This window comes from Entamoeba histolytica, genomic scaffold (genome assembly GCF_000208925.1).
Source record: "Entamoeba histolytica HM-1:IMSS scf_1104750518435 genomic scaffold, whole genome shotgun sequence".
NCBI lineage: Eukaryota > Evosea > Mastigamoebida > Endamoebidae > Entamoeba > Entamoeba histolytica.
The window spans coordinates 36621-52018 of record NW_001914958.1 but is presented as its reverse complement, the minus strand read 5'-3'; the positions used below and the strand labels follow the sequence as shown (position 1 = coordinate 52018).

General features: G+C 27.0%; 9 protein-coding genes across 9 annotated transcripts; 3 read left to right on the top strand and 6 right to left on the bottom strand.

The window, feature by feature from the left end:
* Positions 1-1247: 1247 nt before the first annotated feature.
* Positions 1248-1949, bottom strand: EHI_140770 (Rab family GTPase; the record flags this gene model as incomplete). Its single annotated transcript, XM_649105.1, has 4 exons — positions 1248-1357; positions 1409-1678; positions 1727-1867; positions 1922-1949. 4 exons carry the CDS (start codon positions 1947-1949, stop codon positions 1248-1250), a joined length of 549 nt encoding a protein of 182 aa, XP_654197.1.
* Positions 1950-2080: 131 nt separating this feature from the next.
* Positions 2081-2683, bottom strand: EHI_140760 (uncharacterized protein; the record flags this gene model as incomplete). The annotated part of the gene is made up of 1 exon (XM_649106.1): positions 2081-2683. One exon carries the CDS (start codon positions 2681-2683, stop codon positions 2081-2083), a length of 603 nt encoding a protein of 200 aa, XP_654198.1.
* Positions 2684-2946: 263 nt separating this feature from the next.
* On the top strand, positions 2947-5274 carry EHI_140750 (WD domain containing protein; the record flags this gene model as incomplete). The annotated part of the gene is made up of 1 exon (XM_649107.1): positions 2947-5274. The coding sequence occupies one exon, from the start codon at positions 2947-2949 to the stop codon at positions 5272-5274; it is 2328 nt and encodes a 775-aa protein (XP_654199.1).
* Positions 5275-5399: 125 nt separating this feature from the next.
* On the bottom strand, positions 5400-6740 carry EHI_140740 (uncharacterized protein; the record flags this gene model as incomplete). Its single annotated transcript, XM_649108.1, has 1 exon — positions 5400-6740. The coding sequence occupies one exon, from the start codon at positions 6738-6740 to the stop codon at positions 5400-5402; it is 1341 nt and encodes a 446-aa protein (XP_654200.1).
* A 453-nt stretch (positions 6741-7193) lies between these two features.
* EHI_140730 (uncharacterized protein) lies at positions 7194-7850 on the top strand (the record flags this gene model as incomplete). The annotated part of the gene is made up of 1 exon (XM_649109.1): positions 7194-7850. The coding sequence occupies one exon, from the start codon at positions 7194-7196 to the stop codon at positions 7848-7850; it is 657 nt and encodes a 218-aa protein (XP_654201.1).
* Positions 7851-7940: 90 nt separating this feature from the next.
* EHI_140720 (myosin heavy chain) lies at positions 7941-11879 on the bottom strand (the record flags this gene model as incomplete). Its single annotated transcript, XM_649110.1, has 1 exon — positions 7941-11879. The coding sequence occupies one exon, from the start codon at positions 11877-11879 to the stop codon at positions 7941-7943; it is 3939 nt and encodes a 1312-aa protein (XP_654202.1).
* Positions 11880-12038: 159 nt separating this feature from the next.
* EHI_140710 (actin, putative) lies at positions 12039-13055 on the top strand (the record flags this gene model as incomplete). The annotated part of the gene is made up of 1 exon (XM_649111.1): positions 12039-13055. The coding sequence occupies one exon, from the start codon at positions 12039-12041 to the stop codon at positions 13053-13055; it is 1017 nt and encodes a 338-aa protein (XP_654203.1).
* A 136-nt stretch (positions 13056-13191) lies between these two features.
* On the bottom strand, positions 13192-13782 carry EHI_140700 (uncharacterized protein; the record flags this gene model as incomplete). Its single annotated transcript, XM_649112.1, has 1 exon — positions 13192-13782. One exon carries the CDS (start codon positions 13780-13782, stop codon positions 13192-13194), a length of 591 nt encoding a protein of 196 aa, XP_654204.1.
* Positions 13783-14257: 475 nt separating this feature from the next.
* On the bottom strand, positions 14258-15334 carry EHI_140690 (sphingosine-1-phosphate phosphatase, putative; the record flags this gene model as incomplete). The annotated part of the gene is made up of 1 exon (XM_649113.2): positions 14258-15334. The coding sequence occupies one exon, from the start codon at positions 15332-15334 to the stop codon at positions 14258-14260; it is 1077 nt and encodes a 358-aa protein (XP_654205.2).
* Positions 15335-15398: the final 64 nt, after the last annotated feature.

The window sequence follows — 15398 nt, the reverse complement described above, 5'->3', positions numbered from 1 at the left end:
ATTCATTCTTTATTCTGAAATGTTGTGTATATTTATTATATTAAATGAATATGATGAATGAATATCAATATTATTGTTTATTTGATTTTAAAAAATAATAAATGAATATGAAATAATGAAATAAAATAATGAAGACAATGAAATGATAATGAAATAGAATAATCTAATATTGAACAAATCAAATAAAGAATATATTGAATATATCATTATTGTTACATTATTATTTATTATTTCAATTATTAAATATTAATAAATTATTCATGAATATTTAATTGATTGATATTTTATAATTTCATTTTCATTTTATTTAATAAATGAAATATAAATAATAAATGAATGAATAATAATTTAATATATGAAATAATAAAAAGAAAAGATAAATAATAAAGAAATATGATGTATTTAATACATACTATAAATTATTATCAAATATAATAATATCAAATGATGATTTATTTTTATTTCAAAATATTTTGCATCATTAAATTTTGCATCATTAAATTTTGCGCTTTTTTTATTTGTTTCAATAAAATTTGCATCCTTTATTTTTTTCATTCTTTTCTTCTTTTATCATCTCTTTTGTTTTATTACACTTTGTCTTCTTTATTTTTATATTCTCTCCTTTCTACTTTTATTCTTTCTTCATCTTCTTCTACTTCTTATTTTCTTTTTATTCTTTTATATCTTTCTCTTCTGTTTCCATTATTTGCTTTTTTTCTTTGCCTATTTAGAATCTACAACATGAATAAACATTAAAAATAAATGAAGTATTGATATCTCATAATTCCATCAGTTAACACAACCAAAACAACAAAATGAAATAATTCACAAACATGAAATAGAATAAATGAAATTCTAATTGATTAATAAATACTTTTTAATTAATAACATTAAATAAACATACAAACCTACATAAATAAAGAATAAGAATAAAAGAATAAACGATTAGATTCAATTTATTTTATTGATTAAATTGAAAAAGAAGATAATAATAAAATACAATAACATAATATATAAGAATAAAAAAGAAAAGTTTTAAATTAATGTAATGTATCTCTTATTTATATTAATACTCCTCTAAAAATATACTTTGAAAATATTAACTTTTCTTATAAAAATATAACTAAAATTCTTAATTTTAGATACCAACAATTAGACTTTGTTCATACAGAAAGTATCTATTCTAATTTATTCAATACCTTAATAAAACATTGTTTATTAATTTTTTTAATAAAAAGAGCATACAACTAACAACACCCCTCTTCAACTTTAGTATTTGAATTTAAAACACATACACTTTCATTAATTTCACTTGGTTGCATAGTAGTAGCAAGAGATATAAATGCTTTTTTAATGTCTTAAAGTGATGAGTCTTAAAATTACTTTTCCAAATAACAATAGAACAAACTTAATCCAGTTTTTGCTGATACAAAAAAATAATTTAATTTGTTTTGTTTTAATTTAATTTCAATTTCATCTTTTTGTAACACCCATTTATTTTGTTCTGCCTTATTTCCAAGAATAAGAATAGTAGCTTCTGGTGCAACTTGTTTTATTTCCAATTCCCAATCCACAATATGTTCAAATGAGGTTTTATCCATAACATCAAATACTATAACTGCTCCATTTGCACCACGAAAATAAGAACCAACTACTGAACGATATTTTTCTTCTCCAGCTAAATTATGAATAAGTTGTTTTACTTTATTTAAAATTTAATTCAAACCAGTATCCCAAATTTCTAATTTATACGAGTCATCTTCACTATCAACAATTGTCTGATGAAATACTGCAGCAACAGTTGCTCTTACTTCTTGAATAAACTCATTATTAACGAGTCTATTTACAATTGATGTTTTACCAACACCTATTTTTTTACTCTATTCTTTTGTATTATTAAAAACAAGAATAATAAACAAACTACAATCACCAACCATAACAACTTTCATTTGGTGAAGTGTTGTACAAATGAAGTAGTTTATTTAGTAACTTCAACAGGGTTTATATTTATTTTGTTGTTTGGAAAACAACAAAATTTAGATTGAAAAAAGTTGAGAAAAAGAGGTAAGACAAATTCAATTCAATTTTTAGGTTTTTTATTAATGTTAATCTTCATCTTTCTTTCTCTTTTTGAAGTTTTTTTATTAACTGTCTTATTCTCCTCCTTTTGAAATTTTGGGTAATGTTTCTTTAATTGTTCCTTAAATGGTTGAGAAGAAAACGAAGGAAAATTTATTAAATCTGTGTTTGAAATATTTGCTGTTATTCCAATTGACTTTGTTTTAAATTGGTTATTCATAAAAAACAATAAAGAGTCATCAGCTACTTTAGGTAATGAAGTACTATGTTTTTCTCTTTGGTTTGAAAAATTAATAATAACCCCTCCAACATCCATTTTCATTGTTCCTTCAATTTTATTTCTTTTTGTTGGTGATAACTCATCTTCTAATGGAGGTATTGTTTGTTGAATTGAATGAACCCATTCAATAATTCGTTGAGGTGGGTTAATTATCATATGCTCTTCTAAAGGACCAAAACATTCTTCATATTTTGTTTTTTCTTCATCAATGGAATTTAACAAAATTACCATTGTGTCTACTGTTTTTTTTAATAAACCCTCTAACGAAAGAATATTGCTTTTACATTGATTTTGATTTAATTCTATTTCAGATTTATTTTCCATATCTTATTCAATAAATTACTTAGTTCATTTGAAAGATTTATTAAAATAAAAAAACTAATAGAATAAAGAAAGTAATTTTATCAAGACTTATTGAAGAATATAAACGATTAAATGATATAGTAACTGGTTATACTAATAGAACTAAAAATATTAAAACATCAAAGAGAATAATAAGTTAAAACGAGAGAATAAAACTATAAAAAAAAATATTTTAAAAATAAAAAAATTAAAAAAGAAATTAAAAAAAATATAAAAAACCCTGGATGGAAGCAATTCCTACAAGACAAGAAGAAAAACTTATACAACAACTTTCTAAACAAACTGTCTTTCAAACTAAGTATTGTGGAGGTGCTTTTACTTGTACTTCTGATGGGTCTAATTTAATTTGGGTAGGTGAAGATGCAACAACGACGTATGTTTCAGCATTACATGGTTCAATAAAATTTACATATAAAGGAGATTCTTCAGATATATTAAATTTTGCTGTTTCACCAAATAACAGATACTTAGCTGTTTCTTATTCATCAGGATTAGTTTATGTTTATGACCTTTCTATTCCAAAAGAACATCTTATGATTATCAAAACACCAAACACTTCTACTAAACAACAATCTGTTACTGTTTCAATGTGTTTTAGTTATTCTAATGGTTTTTTAGCAATGGGAAGTAATGATGGATATGTACGTATTTATGATTTACAAAATAAATTCTTTACACATAATTTGGTGTTTTCTCATTCTCTTGTAACAAATGTTTTGTTTGATGATTCAAAAGAACAATACCTTGTTTATGCATCTTCAGATTCTCTTGAAACTATTAGACAATTTAATTTACATACAAACAAAATAAAAGATATGTTTGGACATTTAAATGGCATTGTAGATATGAAATTAAATACAAAGAAACAACTTGTTTCTATTGGAAAAGATAATGTTCTTATAATTTGGGACATGCAATCTTTAAAACCAACAAAAACTATTCCAATTACTTATTCTTTATTTCTTCAATTTGCTGGAGAATATATTATTCTTGGAACAGAAGAAGGTAATCTCATTGCTTTAAAAGATAAAGAAATAATATGGAAAAATAAAGAAGAACAACGACTATTGTCTCCAGGTGCGGTTTTGATTGCAGGAGAAGAAATTATTCATGTAAGTCATGATGGGTATTTAATCTTTTATTCTTTTGAAGGAAAAGTTAAGAGTTATGACTGTTTTGATAGAGAGAGTATAATTTGTTGTTTGCCATTAGAAAAGAATGATGACGAATCAGATAATACATTAACTAATGAAGAAAAAAAACAACATGATATTGAATTCCCATTACATTGTAATAAAGTGTTGTTATTAAATAATTCAAATGCATTAGAAGTATATGACTTTGTTGCACATACCTCACAATTATATTATGGTCATGATTCAGTGATAATGTCATATTGTATATCTCCCTCAAAAGACTATATTATTGTTGGATATTTCGATGGTTCTATTTCATTATGGGACCTTAAAACTATGAAAGAGCTTGTTAATACAACTGTTCATAGTGGTGCAGTAACTGCTTTAGGTCATTCTACACAATCAAGAATGATTGCAACAGGTTCTAATGATAAATATATTAAGATATTTTCTTATGAATCATTAGAGGAATTTACACAAGTAGATGCATTTGCTGCACATACTAAAGAAATTCAATGTTTAACATTCTCAACAAAAGATATTTTCCTTGTGAGTGGTTCAGCTGATAAGTCTGCTAAACTTTGGGCACCTAAAGAAGGATTCGCTTTACATGGCGTACTAAAAGGACACACAAAAGCTGTTATTTCAGCAGAATTTTCCCCAATAGAACAAGTTGTTGCCACAGCCTCTGGTGATGGAACAATTAGGTTATGGAGTGTCAAGTCTCTTTCTGCGTTAAGAACATTACAAGGGCATAATGGTGGAATATCTAAGGCAATATTTGTTAATGATGGTGTTCAAATTATCTCTGTTGGTAATGATGGAACGGTAAGGTTATGGGTTGTAAAGACTGGAGAAAATACACAAACATTAGATGTTTCTGAAGAGAAATTATGGTCTATTACGAAGCACAATCAAAACTTTATTGTTACAGGAGATAATGGGTTAGTTTCACTTATTCAAGACATTTCTTCTGAAGTTGTTGCTGAAAGAATTACGTCAAGAGAAAAAGAAATTCTTCTTGGTCAAAAATTAATGAATTTAACTCGACAAGGTAAATGGAAAGAAGCATTAAAAGTATGTGTTGAATTAGGACTTCAAAAAGAGGCATTAAATTGTTGTAGTTCTTGTAATGTTTCTGAGGCTATTGAAGAATGGGATATAGAACTAGGAAAGAAATTGTATGAATTTGCTAGATACTGGAATGAACGAAATGTATCAATGGCTGTGGCTCAAACCGTTATGAACGCTATATTTTTAAAATGGGATTTAGAGAGTCTTAATAGTGAAGACTTTAAGAAGAGTTTAGATCGTATGAAAGAATTAAATACTAAACATTTACAAACATTAGATGGATATTACAGAAAAGCTTTATTTGTTGACTTTGTTGCTGACCAAGTCAAAGCACTTCCTTAAAAAATACATTAAATACCAACAAAAATATAAGACTGAACGTTTGATACTATGATTGATTTTTCTTTGAAAACTTTTATTTATTTGTTATTAACAAAAAAAAAATTTTAAAATTTATAAAAAATCATTTAATTTTTACCCCAATAATTTGGCATGTACTTTCCAAATTTATCAAAATACCATTTATATTGTTCTCTTACAACACTATCTGGAACAGTAAACTCATCTTCTTTCTTTTCTTTTCTTCCATGTTTCTTTTGAGGGTCATTATTCAAAACCATGTCTTTAATTTTTTGAGCTAATTCATCAGTAAATGGCATACCAAACTTCTCATATATTCTTCTTGAAACGCCAACTGGGTCTACAATCATTTCATTGAACCCAATGTCACAAATCTGTTTTTCTCTTTCAGGATTTTCAGCAATCCATTTCTCTCTTGTTGAAATAGCATTTTTTAATACTATGTTATGCATTTTACAAATACTCTCGTGTAACCATTTTGGATCATCACATCCAACATCTCCAAGATATCGAGCTCTAGCATTATCAAGTAAATAAAATGCAGACTTAATTTCATCAACTGGTTCTCTATGAATCCAAACAATTCTAGCTTCAATTTCATCAGCACACATTATATTAAAAAATGGTACCATAGTCATCAAATGAGAAACACATTTCATCAAGAAATATCCATTTTCTGGAAGTGGAAATTCTACTGCAGACATTCTCATTTCATTTAAAACAGCATTATAGACTCCAGAAAAATCTCTTTCATATGATGATTTTCTATATTGTTCCCATCTAGGCATTGAAGTTCCAAAACATAATGTATGTTCAAGAAGTTCCATAAAGAAGAGTTCTTCTTCTGGTGCATTTACATTATCCATAGCATGACATTTACAAAAATCCTTAGAACTAGAATTAATTTGACCAATGATTGAGTTACTAAATCCAACCCTTCCTTCATATGTCATTGTTTTATGACCAGGAGAAAGATGTTCATATAATTTAATTGTTTTTGCACAAGGGTCAGAAGCAAGAACTGCATGAGTAAATGTTGATCCACTTCTTGGAAGTGAAACAATATAAATTGGTTTTTTAATTTGAATCTTCTCAATATTTTCTCTATCTATTTTTAGTTCAATATTATATTTTATAAAAGCTGACATCTTAGCAACAGAACTTCTCATTGTTGTTTTAAATGGAATACTTGTTTGATCTTCACAACCAGCAAACATTTCATACATAGACTCTTTAAAAAATGGTTGATTAACAAAATTATCTATTTCTGGAACAAAGGATTTGTATAATTCTGCATGACTTGGATCTAATTTACATAAAAAATCAATACTTAATTTCTTGATATTATTAAAATACTCTTCAAATAATGGTCTTGGAATAAGTTCTCTATAATATTTAGAACCTTTGTTAATTTCATAATGTTCAGGATATATGTTAGGAAGAGACATTTTTCAAATCTAGCGGAATAAATAAATTAAGTTCTTTCCTTTTATATCACTAATAGAAGATTGTAAAAAAGATCAAAACTTGTAAAATGTTCAACTAAGAGGTTTAACCCATTTGACAATTTAAAAGTATTATTAATCAATCATTAAAATACTAAAACTAATTTCTTTTATTGACAGTTTTGAATAAAAAATTGATGGATAATTGAATTGAATTTTACTTGATAACAATTCTCTTTATAAAGAAATTTCATTAATTTCATAAATTGAATATTGTATCTATTCATTATTGAAATAAACTTTATGAACCAAAGTTGATAACAAAAAACAAAAAAACAATTTTAAAACTAATTTAAAAAATAAAAATGAAAAAATAAAAATGAAAAAATAAAAATGAAAAAATGAATTTATTATTTCCTTATTAACCAATCTCATCTTTCTTGTATATTAAGGTAAATGAATAGATCTTTTGTTACATTTGTAAAGATGTACTTATTGTCAATTCCTGATATTGATAATGTATTAAAAGGGTCATATGAAAAAGTTTTTTCATGTAAATCAATAGAAGAAATGTTCATAACTCTTTCTCCTTTATTAAACAAATATTACAGAGACGAGTCAATTCCATATGAACAAAGGTATAACCTTTTTTCAAGAATTCAGCTCAATAGATATGATACACCATTAAAATGTAATCCGTTATATTTACTTGATGAAAAAAGTAAAAACTGTATTCTTCAAGCTAAATCAAATTTTGATGAAATTCATAAAATAGTTCAAAACGAAGTAGATAGTCATAGATGTTCTCCTCATATTTCTAAAGATTTATTTGATGCTTTTCTTGCATCTTCTCGTAATTTAGAACAGTTAGAATGTATCCCAATAACAGACTTATTAGAGCCATTAGGATGTATCGGTGATCGTCAATATTCATTTAAAAAGAATAAAATGGAAAATACACTTCTTAGACTTTTAGAAAATGCAACTCCTGAACAATTACAACGAGTAGTTCAATTGATTCAAACTCAAGACAATTTTGATGGAGTTGACCTTTCATTTTCAATTGAATCACTTGATTTAATAACATTACATAAATTGATTTTATTATTTTAAATTAATTTTCTTTTAATTTAGTTCACTTATTTAAAAATATATAAAACTTGAAAAAAGAATTGAAATTAAAATATCTTTATTTTGTTTCTTTTAATCATCATCAACCATCATTCTTTTGATTTTCTTTTTCAATTTGGCAATTTGTTCATCTTTGTCTTGTGAATCTGATTCTAATGAAGTAACTTTCCTCTGTAATCTGGAGGATTTCTCTTTTTCTGAACTGAGTTTTTGATTTACATCTTCAATTTCGTCTTGTAAGTCTTTGATTTTACTCTTAAGATCACTAGCCCCAGCTGCTGCTGCACTACCTTTTGCTTTTTCAAGTTGTCCTTCAAGGTCTTCAACTTTTTCAGCTAATTCTTGAGCTTGTTTTTTGAATTTATTCATCTTCGTTTTGAATTGTTGGGCTTTAGCCAATAACTCTTCTTTTTCTTTATCATTTTCTTCTTCAATTTGTTTAATTTGTGCTTTGATTTTCAATGCCTCTTCTCCATTACCTCCTCTTAATTCAGTTATCTTAATATCTTGTTCAGTTATAGTCTTCTTAAGTTGATCCATATTTTCTTCCATTTCAGTGATTTTATTTCTATACTCATCTCGTTCTTTTCTGATTTTATCGTTGTCTGCTTTCATTCTAACATAATCATCATCTGCATTCTCTGCATCATCTGCATGGTCTTCTAACTCATTATTTTGTTTTCTAAGTTGTTTTTCTAAGGCTTTAATTTTATCTTGTGATATTTCTACCTCGTCTGTTAATTCAGTTACTCTCTTTTCTAATTGTTGGTTCTTTGCAGTCAATGCATCACTATCTTCCATTAAATCATCATAATCTTCTTGTAACTGATCATAATCTTCTTGTAATTTCTCTAGGTCATTAGCATCATCTCCAGTGACTTGTTTAGTAAAGTTAACATCATGCTTTAATTTCTCGATCTCAGCAGCTTTCTTTCTATAGTCTCCCTCCATTTTAGTCATTTCCTCTTTAACACTTGATAATTCTTCCTCAATATCTTCTTTTTCACTAAGAACCATTAAATTGTCTGATTTTAATTGGTCATATTTGCTCTTAAGATCTAAATATTGTCTATTAATCGTATCAATCTTTAATTGCATAGCATCTCCAAGTTTGTCATTAGCAACAGCATCATTACTGTTAGAAGAGAGTTGACTTTGTAAATCAGCAATTTTGTCATCTTTTTCTTCAATACTGTCTTTAATAATTTCAAGTTGGTTTTCAAGATCAGCGACTTTGTTCTCTAACTCAGTCTTTTTATTGAAGCATTCTTGGTATGTAGCTTCAAGATCATTACTATTTCTAATCTTTCCATCCATTTGTTCTTTCATTTCTTCTAATGCTGCTTCACTTGCCTTTCTTTTTTCAACTGCCTCAGCTAATTGAGTATTAATACTTGTTATTTCATCTTGAAGGTCTTGATTCTTCATAACTTCTTGATTTAATTTTTCTTCAATTTCTTTTTGTGGAGCACTCATTTGTAATTCCATGTATTTAATTTTCATTGTTAACTCATTCTTTTCATCACCACTTTGTTTAATCTTTAATTTAAGGTCATTCACTGTTTGTTTTAGTGATTGGTTTTCATCATCTATTAACACAAGTTTATCTCCAGCTTTATTAACTTCTTGTTCTTTACTTTCTAACTCACCCTTTAAATCAACAATGTCTAATCTTAAATCTTTAATTTCATCTCTAAGATCTTTTTCTTGATCTTTAGCATCTTGGATAGTCTTATTTAAATCATCAATTTGTTTCTTATAAGATTCTGTAGCAGCATTAACAACAACACTGACATCAACATTTCCTCCTTCAAGTCCATCAATTCTACTCTCCAAATCAGTAATTCTATCTTTCAAAGTATTTTTATCTTTCTCCAATTTAGCAATAGTTTCTTCTTTATCTTTAACGTCTTGTTGAACGATAATAACTCTCTTCTCTGCAGTGTTTTTAGCTTTTTCCATTTCTTCATGTTCTTGAGTTAATTTGTCTAAATTCTCCTTGTATTGATTTATAATATTATTTAATTTTTCATTCTTCTTATCTGATGCGTCTAATGCATCAAGTAACTCTTCTGCTTCTTTATCACTCTTTTGTTTTATTTTAGCAACTTCTCTTTGTAATTGTTTTTCATAGTCTTCAAGTTCTTCCATAGATACATGTCCTTCAAGAATCTCTTTTTGTTTCTTTTTCAAATCTTCATTGTCTAAAGTTAAACCTTCAATTTTGTCTTTAGCGTCTTTCAACTCTTTTTGAGTTTGTTTCAATAAAGCTTTTGTATTTTTTAAATCTGGTGATATTGTGCCAACTGTTTCATTTAATCCAGCATTTTCTTTTTGAAGAGTAACTAATTGTGAATTTAATTCTCTTTGTTTTTCATTTAATGCATCATATTCTTCACTTTTCTCTTTCAAGTCAGTTTCAACTTGTTCTTTCTTTCTTAATGCTGCCTCTTTATCTCTAGTACAATTTTCAAGATTTTCAGTTAATACTTTATTTGCATTTTGGAGTTGTTTAATAGTTTTTTCATTATTGTTAATATCAGATTCTAGCTTGTCATGTTCTTCATCATTTTTAGCAATAGTATCTTTTAATGCTTGAATTTCTTGTTTTAATTTTTCTTCTTTCATCAACTCTTTATCCATAGCTTCTTTTGCATCATTGATTTGATTAGTTAATTTTTTATTTTCAAATCCAGCATCTCGGATATCTTGTTCATTAAGTTCTTTATCGTCTTGAAGTTGTTTAACTTCTTGTTGTAATTTAGTTACTAATTGTTTCTGTTTATCTAATTCAAGATTTAATTCAGTAATCTCTCCATTTAATGCAACTTTGTCATATTCTAATTGTTTTATATCTCTCATAGCATCAGTAGTTTTTTTAGCTTGTTCGGCAAGATCGTCATGTAATTTGATAATTTCTTCATCTCCTTTTTGTTTACTTTGTTGAAGCACTTCAAGAATATTATTTCCACTTGAATATTCTTTTTCTAAATCTTCCTTTTCTTTTGTAACTGCTCTTAATTTAACTTGTAAATCATTAACTAGATTTTGTGATGTTTCATAATCGGTTTTATATCCTTCAACCTTCTTTTCTAAATCAGAAACCTTTCTTTCAACTGCTTTTCTAGTAACTACTTCTTGATCAGCAACATTCTTATTTTCATCTTTTTCTGCTTTAGTTTTCTCTAATTGTTCTTTTAACTTATTTATTTGATTATTACTTGATTCTAAATCATTTTTAGTTTTTTCAAGGTCTGCTTTAGTTGCTGTATGTCTTTTAATTTCATCATCAAGATCCTTTTCTACTTCTTCTAATTCAGTATTTAATGAATCTATTTGTTTACTTGCTTCTTTAGCCTGTCTAATCCATCCATTCTGTTCCTGAGTAATATCCTCAATTTCTTTTTCATTTCCATCAGCTCGAGCTTGAGTAGCAACCAGTTCTTGTTGAGTTGTGTCTAATTTAATTTTAACATCAGCCAATTCACTTTCTAATTTTTCTTTTTGTTCTTGATAAACTTTTTGAGCTGCTAATGCTTTATTAGATTTATCTGTTTCAGTTATGATTTCTTCTTCTTTATTTTTTAATTCTTGTTGTAATCCAGCAAGATTTTGTTTAAGATTTGATACCATTGCTTGTAATTCAAGAATGTCATCTTTTTTATTTTCTAATTCAAGCTCTGCTGATTTTCTTTTTTCTTTTTCTTCTAAAATTCTATCATCTACTCCTTTATTTTTTTCTTCTACTTCAGTTAATTCTTTTTGATAGTTTTTGATAACATCTTCTTTTGTTTGTAGTTCATTTTTTAATTTGGCATTTTCGTTTTGGAGTTTAATTAATGTTTGTTCTAATTCCCCTACTTCAGCTTTTGTTCCATCAAGTTGTTTGGCTTTGTGGTATGATTCTAAATCTTTTTCACATTCTTTAAATAACTTTAACCATATACTTTTCTGATTACAATATTCTTTTATTGCACTTTGAATAATACTGATTGCTTCTTCCTTATTCATCTAACTAACAAAGATGAAGATCTTCTCTTTTGGGGTTTTTTCTCTATTTTCAACTGGCGTTTCATTTTCAAGTTTTTTTGAGATCTTATTTTGTTATTTTTATTGTGTAATATAAAACACATTTTATAAATTCAACTCAAAATACTTCGCTTCAGTTTGATGAGTAATACAGTGATTATAGACCTTGGAAGTCAAACAATTCGATTTGGCCTTTCTGGGAATCAACTTCCATCAATCTATTACATACACTTTGATGACATAGAAATAGTTGAAAAATTGAACCAAAATAAAACTGTACAAAGACGAAGTAATCCAATGAGCAGAGGTAAAGTCATTGACTGGGAAGAGTTACAAGACATTTTTGAGGAGGTGTTTGAAAGTTTTAAAAACAGTTATTATGATGATATACTAAAGGATGCAAGTGTCTTTGTTACTCATCCATTAAATACACAAACTAATTTTCCATTTCAAATGGAACAAATTTTATTTGAATATTTTGGTGTGTCTAATGTGTGTCTAAAACCACAACCATTGATGGCTCTTATTCAAAGCAATAAAACAAGTGGTTATGTAGTGCAAAGTGGCAGTGAAATTACTCAAATTGCTTGTTACAACCAAATGAGATTAGAGCCAGGTAGTTGTCAAAATGTTAATATTGGTGGTATTGATATAACAAAAGATTTCAATCAAAGATTTCACCAAAATCTATATGACATTGATACTGACAAAAAGAAAGAATTATTTTTTATTCCAAAAGAGTTACAAAACGAAGGTGTAGATATTACTTCCTTACCATACCAACACGTTTGTTATTCTTCAAATAAAGATCAAGTTATTGACATTGGGAATGAAAGATTTTATTCAACTGAAATTTTGTTTAAAGGAAAAACTTCTATTACATCAGCATTAACAAAAAGTATTTGTACTGTTAGTATGAAAAATAAAATCTTGCGTGATATTTGTGTTTGTGGAGGAAATTCATTCATTCATGGATTTATTGAACGAATTCAACATAATGCTGATTCTATTCAAAACAATTTTTTTAGAACATACTCTATTAATACTCTTCATGAATCTTTTAGTGGAGCAAATATCTATTCAGGATTCCCTTCTTTTAAATATCAATTGTTTAGTATTAGTAAATATGAGGAAGAAGGGACATATGTATTTTATTAAATATAAAAATAAGAAATAGTTCAAAAAAAAATGAAAGAACCTTTAAACCAAGAATTTGTAGTACCAGCAGTTTATAATTAAAATTACATTTGTGTTGATGATTGATGATGTGGGTTCTGTTTTATTTATTTCAAACTTACAGCTTCTTCTTTGCTGAAAAGAGTTTGAACTCTTCAATCTCTTTTTTTCTTTTTCTCTTCAACTCTTCTTCGTCTAACTTTTCTGGTTCTTCTTCTTCTTCATTGCCAAAGGCTTCAATACATGAATGTCTTTCTTTTGGCCTTTTACTATCTTCTTCCTCTGGAAGGAAACAAGAGTCATCATAAAGAATCACAGTAGTCTTTCCTTGATCTGATAGAGAAGAAGTATTTATATCTCCACTTCCATTCTCTGTCTTTCTTCCAATAAAAGAAACACTACTCAGCCGTTGTCGAACTAATTGAAGGTCTTCTTCTTTTTCATTCAAAATATCCATTTGATGAAGCTCTATAGTTTTGCGGTCAATAAATGGCTCTGGAGTTATGATATCTTTTGATGAAGTTTTATCTACTGTATCTTCTAATTTAGATATTCTCACTATTGACCTAACTTTTTTTGGATTTGGATTATCTGTTTTGTTTTGCTCTTTTTTTTGGTCTAGTGTTTGTGGTGTTTCAGGGGTACCTGAAGGAGAGTGGATGAATGAGTTATTCTCATTTTTTGTTTCAGACTGAGATACACTAGTCATTAAATATTATTCAGTTTCTTTCTATTTCTTCTCTAAACACTATATAGTTCCTATGGACCTGTTTTTTTAGTAAATTTTTATATCATTTTACTCAGCTGGGTTTATTTGAAAGGGGTTGTTTTCTACTCTCCCAAAGCCCTTATTTTTTTAGTAGGATTTTTACCTAATTTCCTCTATTCTGCCTTTATTTTTTCACTAAACGCAGCTTAGTTTAGTCCAACTAGTAAAGAAGAAACAAAATATATATTTTCATTATTTTATTTAAACTAGTTGGATTATAAGGTAATTTTTTATGTAAATAAAAAATTGACTCTAGTATTTTTTCTAAGTAAGAAAAAAAAAAAGAATAAAAAAGTAACATAAGTATGACGATTTTCTCAGCTGAAAAAAGAAAACAATAAAAATAATAAAGAAGAAATTTATACTTAAAGCTCTATTTTTTTTTACCTTTTAATCCAAATTTTTTTTACTTTAACTAAAGGCACAAGTCAGGTTGAAATAATTCTGGTATAGTTTTTTGAACTACTGTAGGAGAAACATACTTACACATCCAAGCAATAAATACAGCACCTATATAAGTAGAAAAAAATTCATTAGCATAAATTAATCTATTATGGTTCATTTCTGGAGTAAATTCAAGAGGGTCTAAGTGACAATGAATACGAATAATATTTGCTTTAGCACTATACCAATCTAATAATGATGGTAAATGAGAAAATAATAATTTAAGTAACTTTAACACAAAATAACCAATACCCGATACACTAAAACCTAAAATAAAACATTTTAATAACAACAAAGGACTATGAATAATACAAGAATATGATGGCATATCAGGTACAAAAACATGACAATTTAAAACTTCCATTGTAAAATTTAATAAAATATAACCAAATCCAAGAACTGACCTCCAATAACATGGTGTATATCTAGTAAAACACAAAGAATGAAGTGATAATAAAATAATATGACAAACCAACATAATTGGAATAAAATACCATTTCTGAGGAAAATCAGGGAAAAATTCAAAAAATGCCATTGAAACAAGTCCTAATAAAGCACCAGCAATAACGTCTGCTGGAGAATGTACTCCCATATAAATTCTACTAACTGCAACAATAAATACATAAACTGTTATTAATAAACATATCCATAAATTTGGTTTTAGATAAATAATAAAAAATAGACCGTTTGCCACAGCATTCATTGTGTGGGTTGATGGTAAACCAAAATCAATTTCTTTAAAAGGTTGCCATACTCCAGAAGGTCTTGGACAAGCAAATAAATTTTTCATAAAATTACCCAAATAAGTAGTAATTGATATTAGATATAATAAGTCATTACTAATATTAAGAGATTCTGATGATGGATGAATCCACCATGCTGTTGGAATTAAAGCACAATATACACCTACACCTGCCAAATGAGTCATAATTAAGAAAAAAATATCAAGAATTTTATTTTTCTTGCTTTGTAATTTATAAACACTTGGCATAGATTTTATGACAGTTTTATATAAATAATCACGTAAATCTTTAAAGAGTATAATCATTTAATATTTATCAGTTCTAATACTATTCAAAAGAGAATTGGAGATTAAGAATATAATGAAAGAA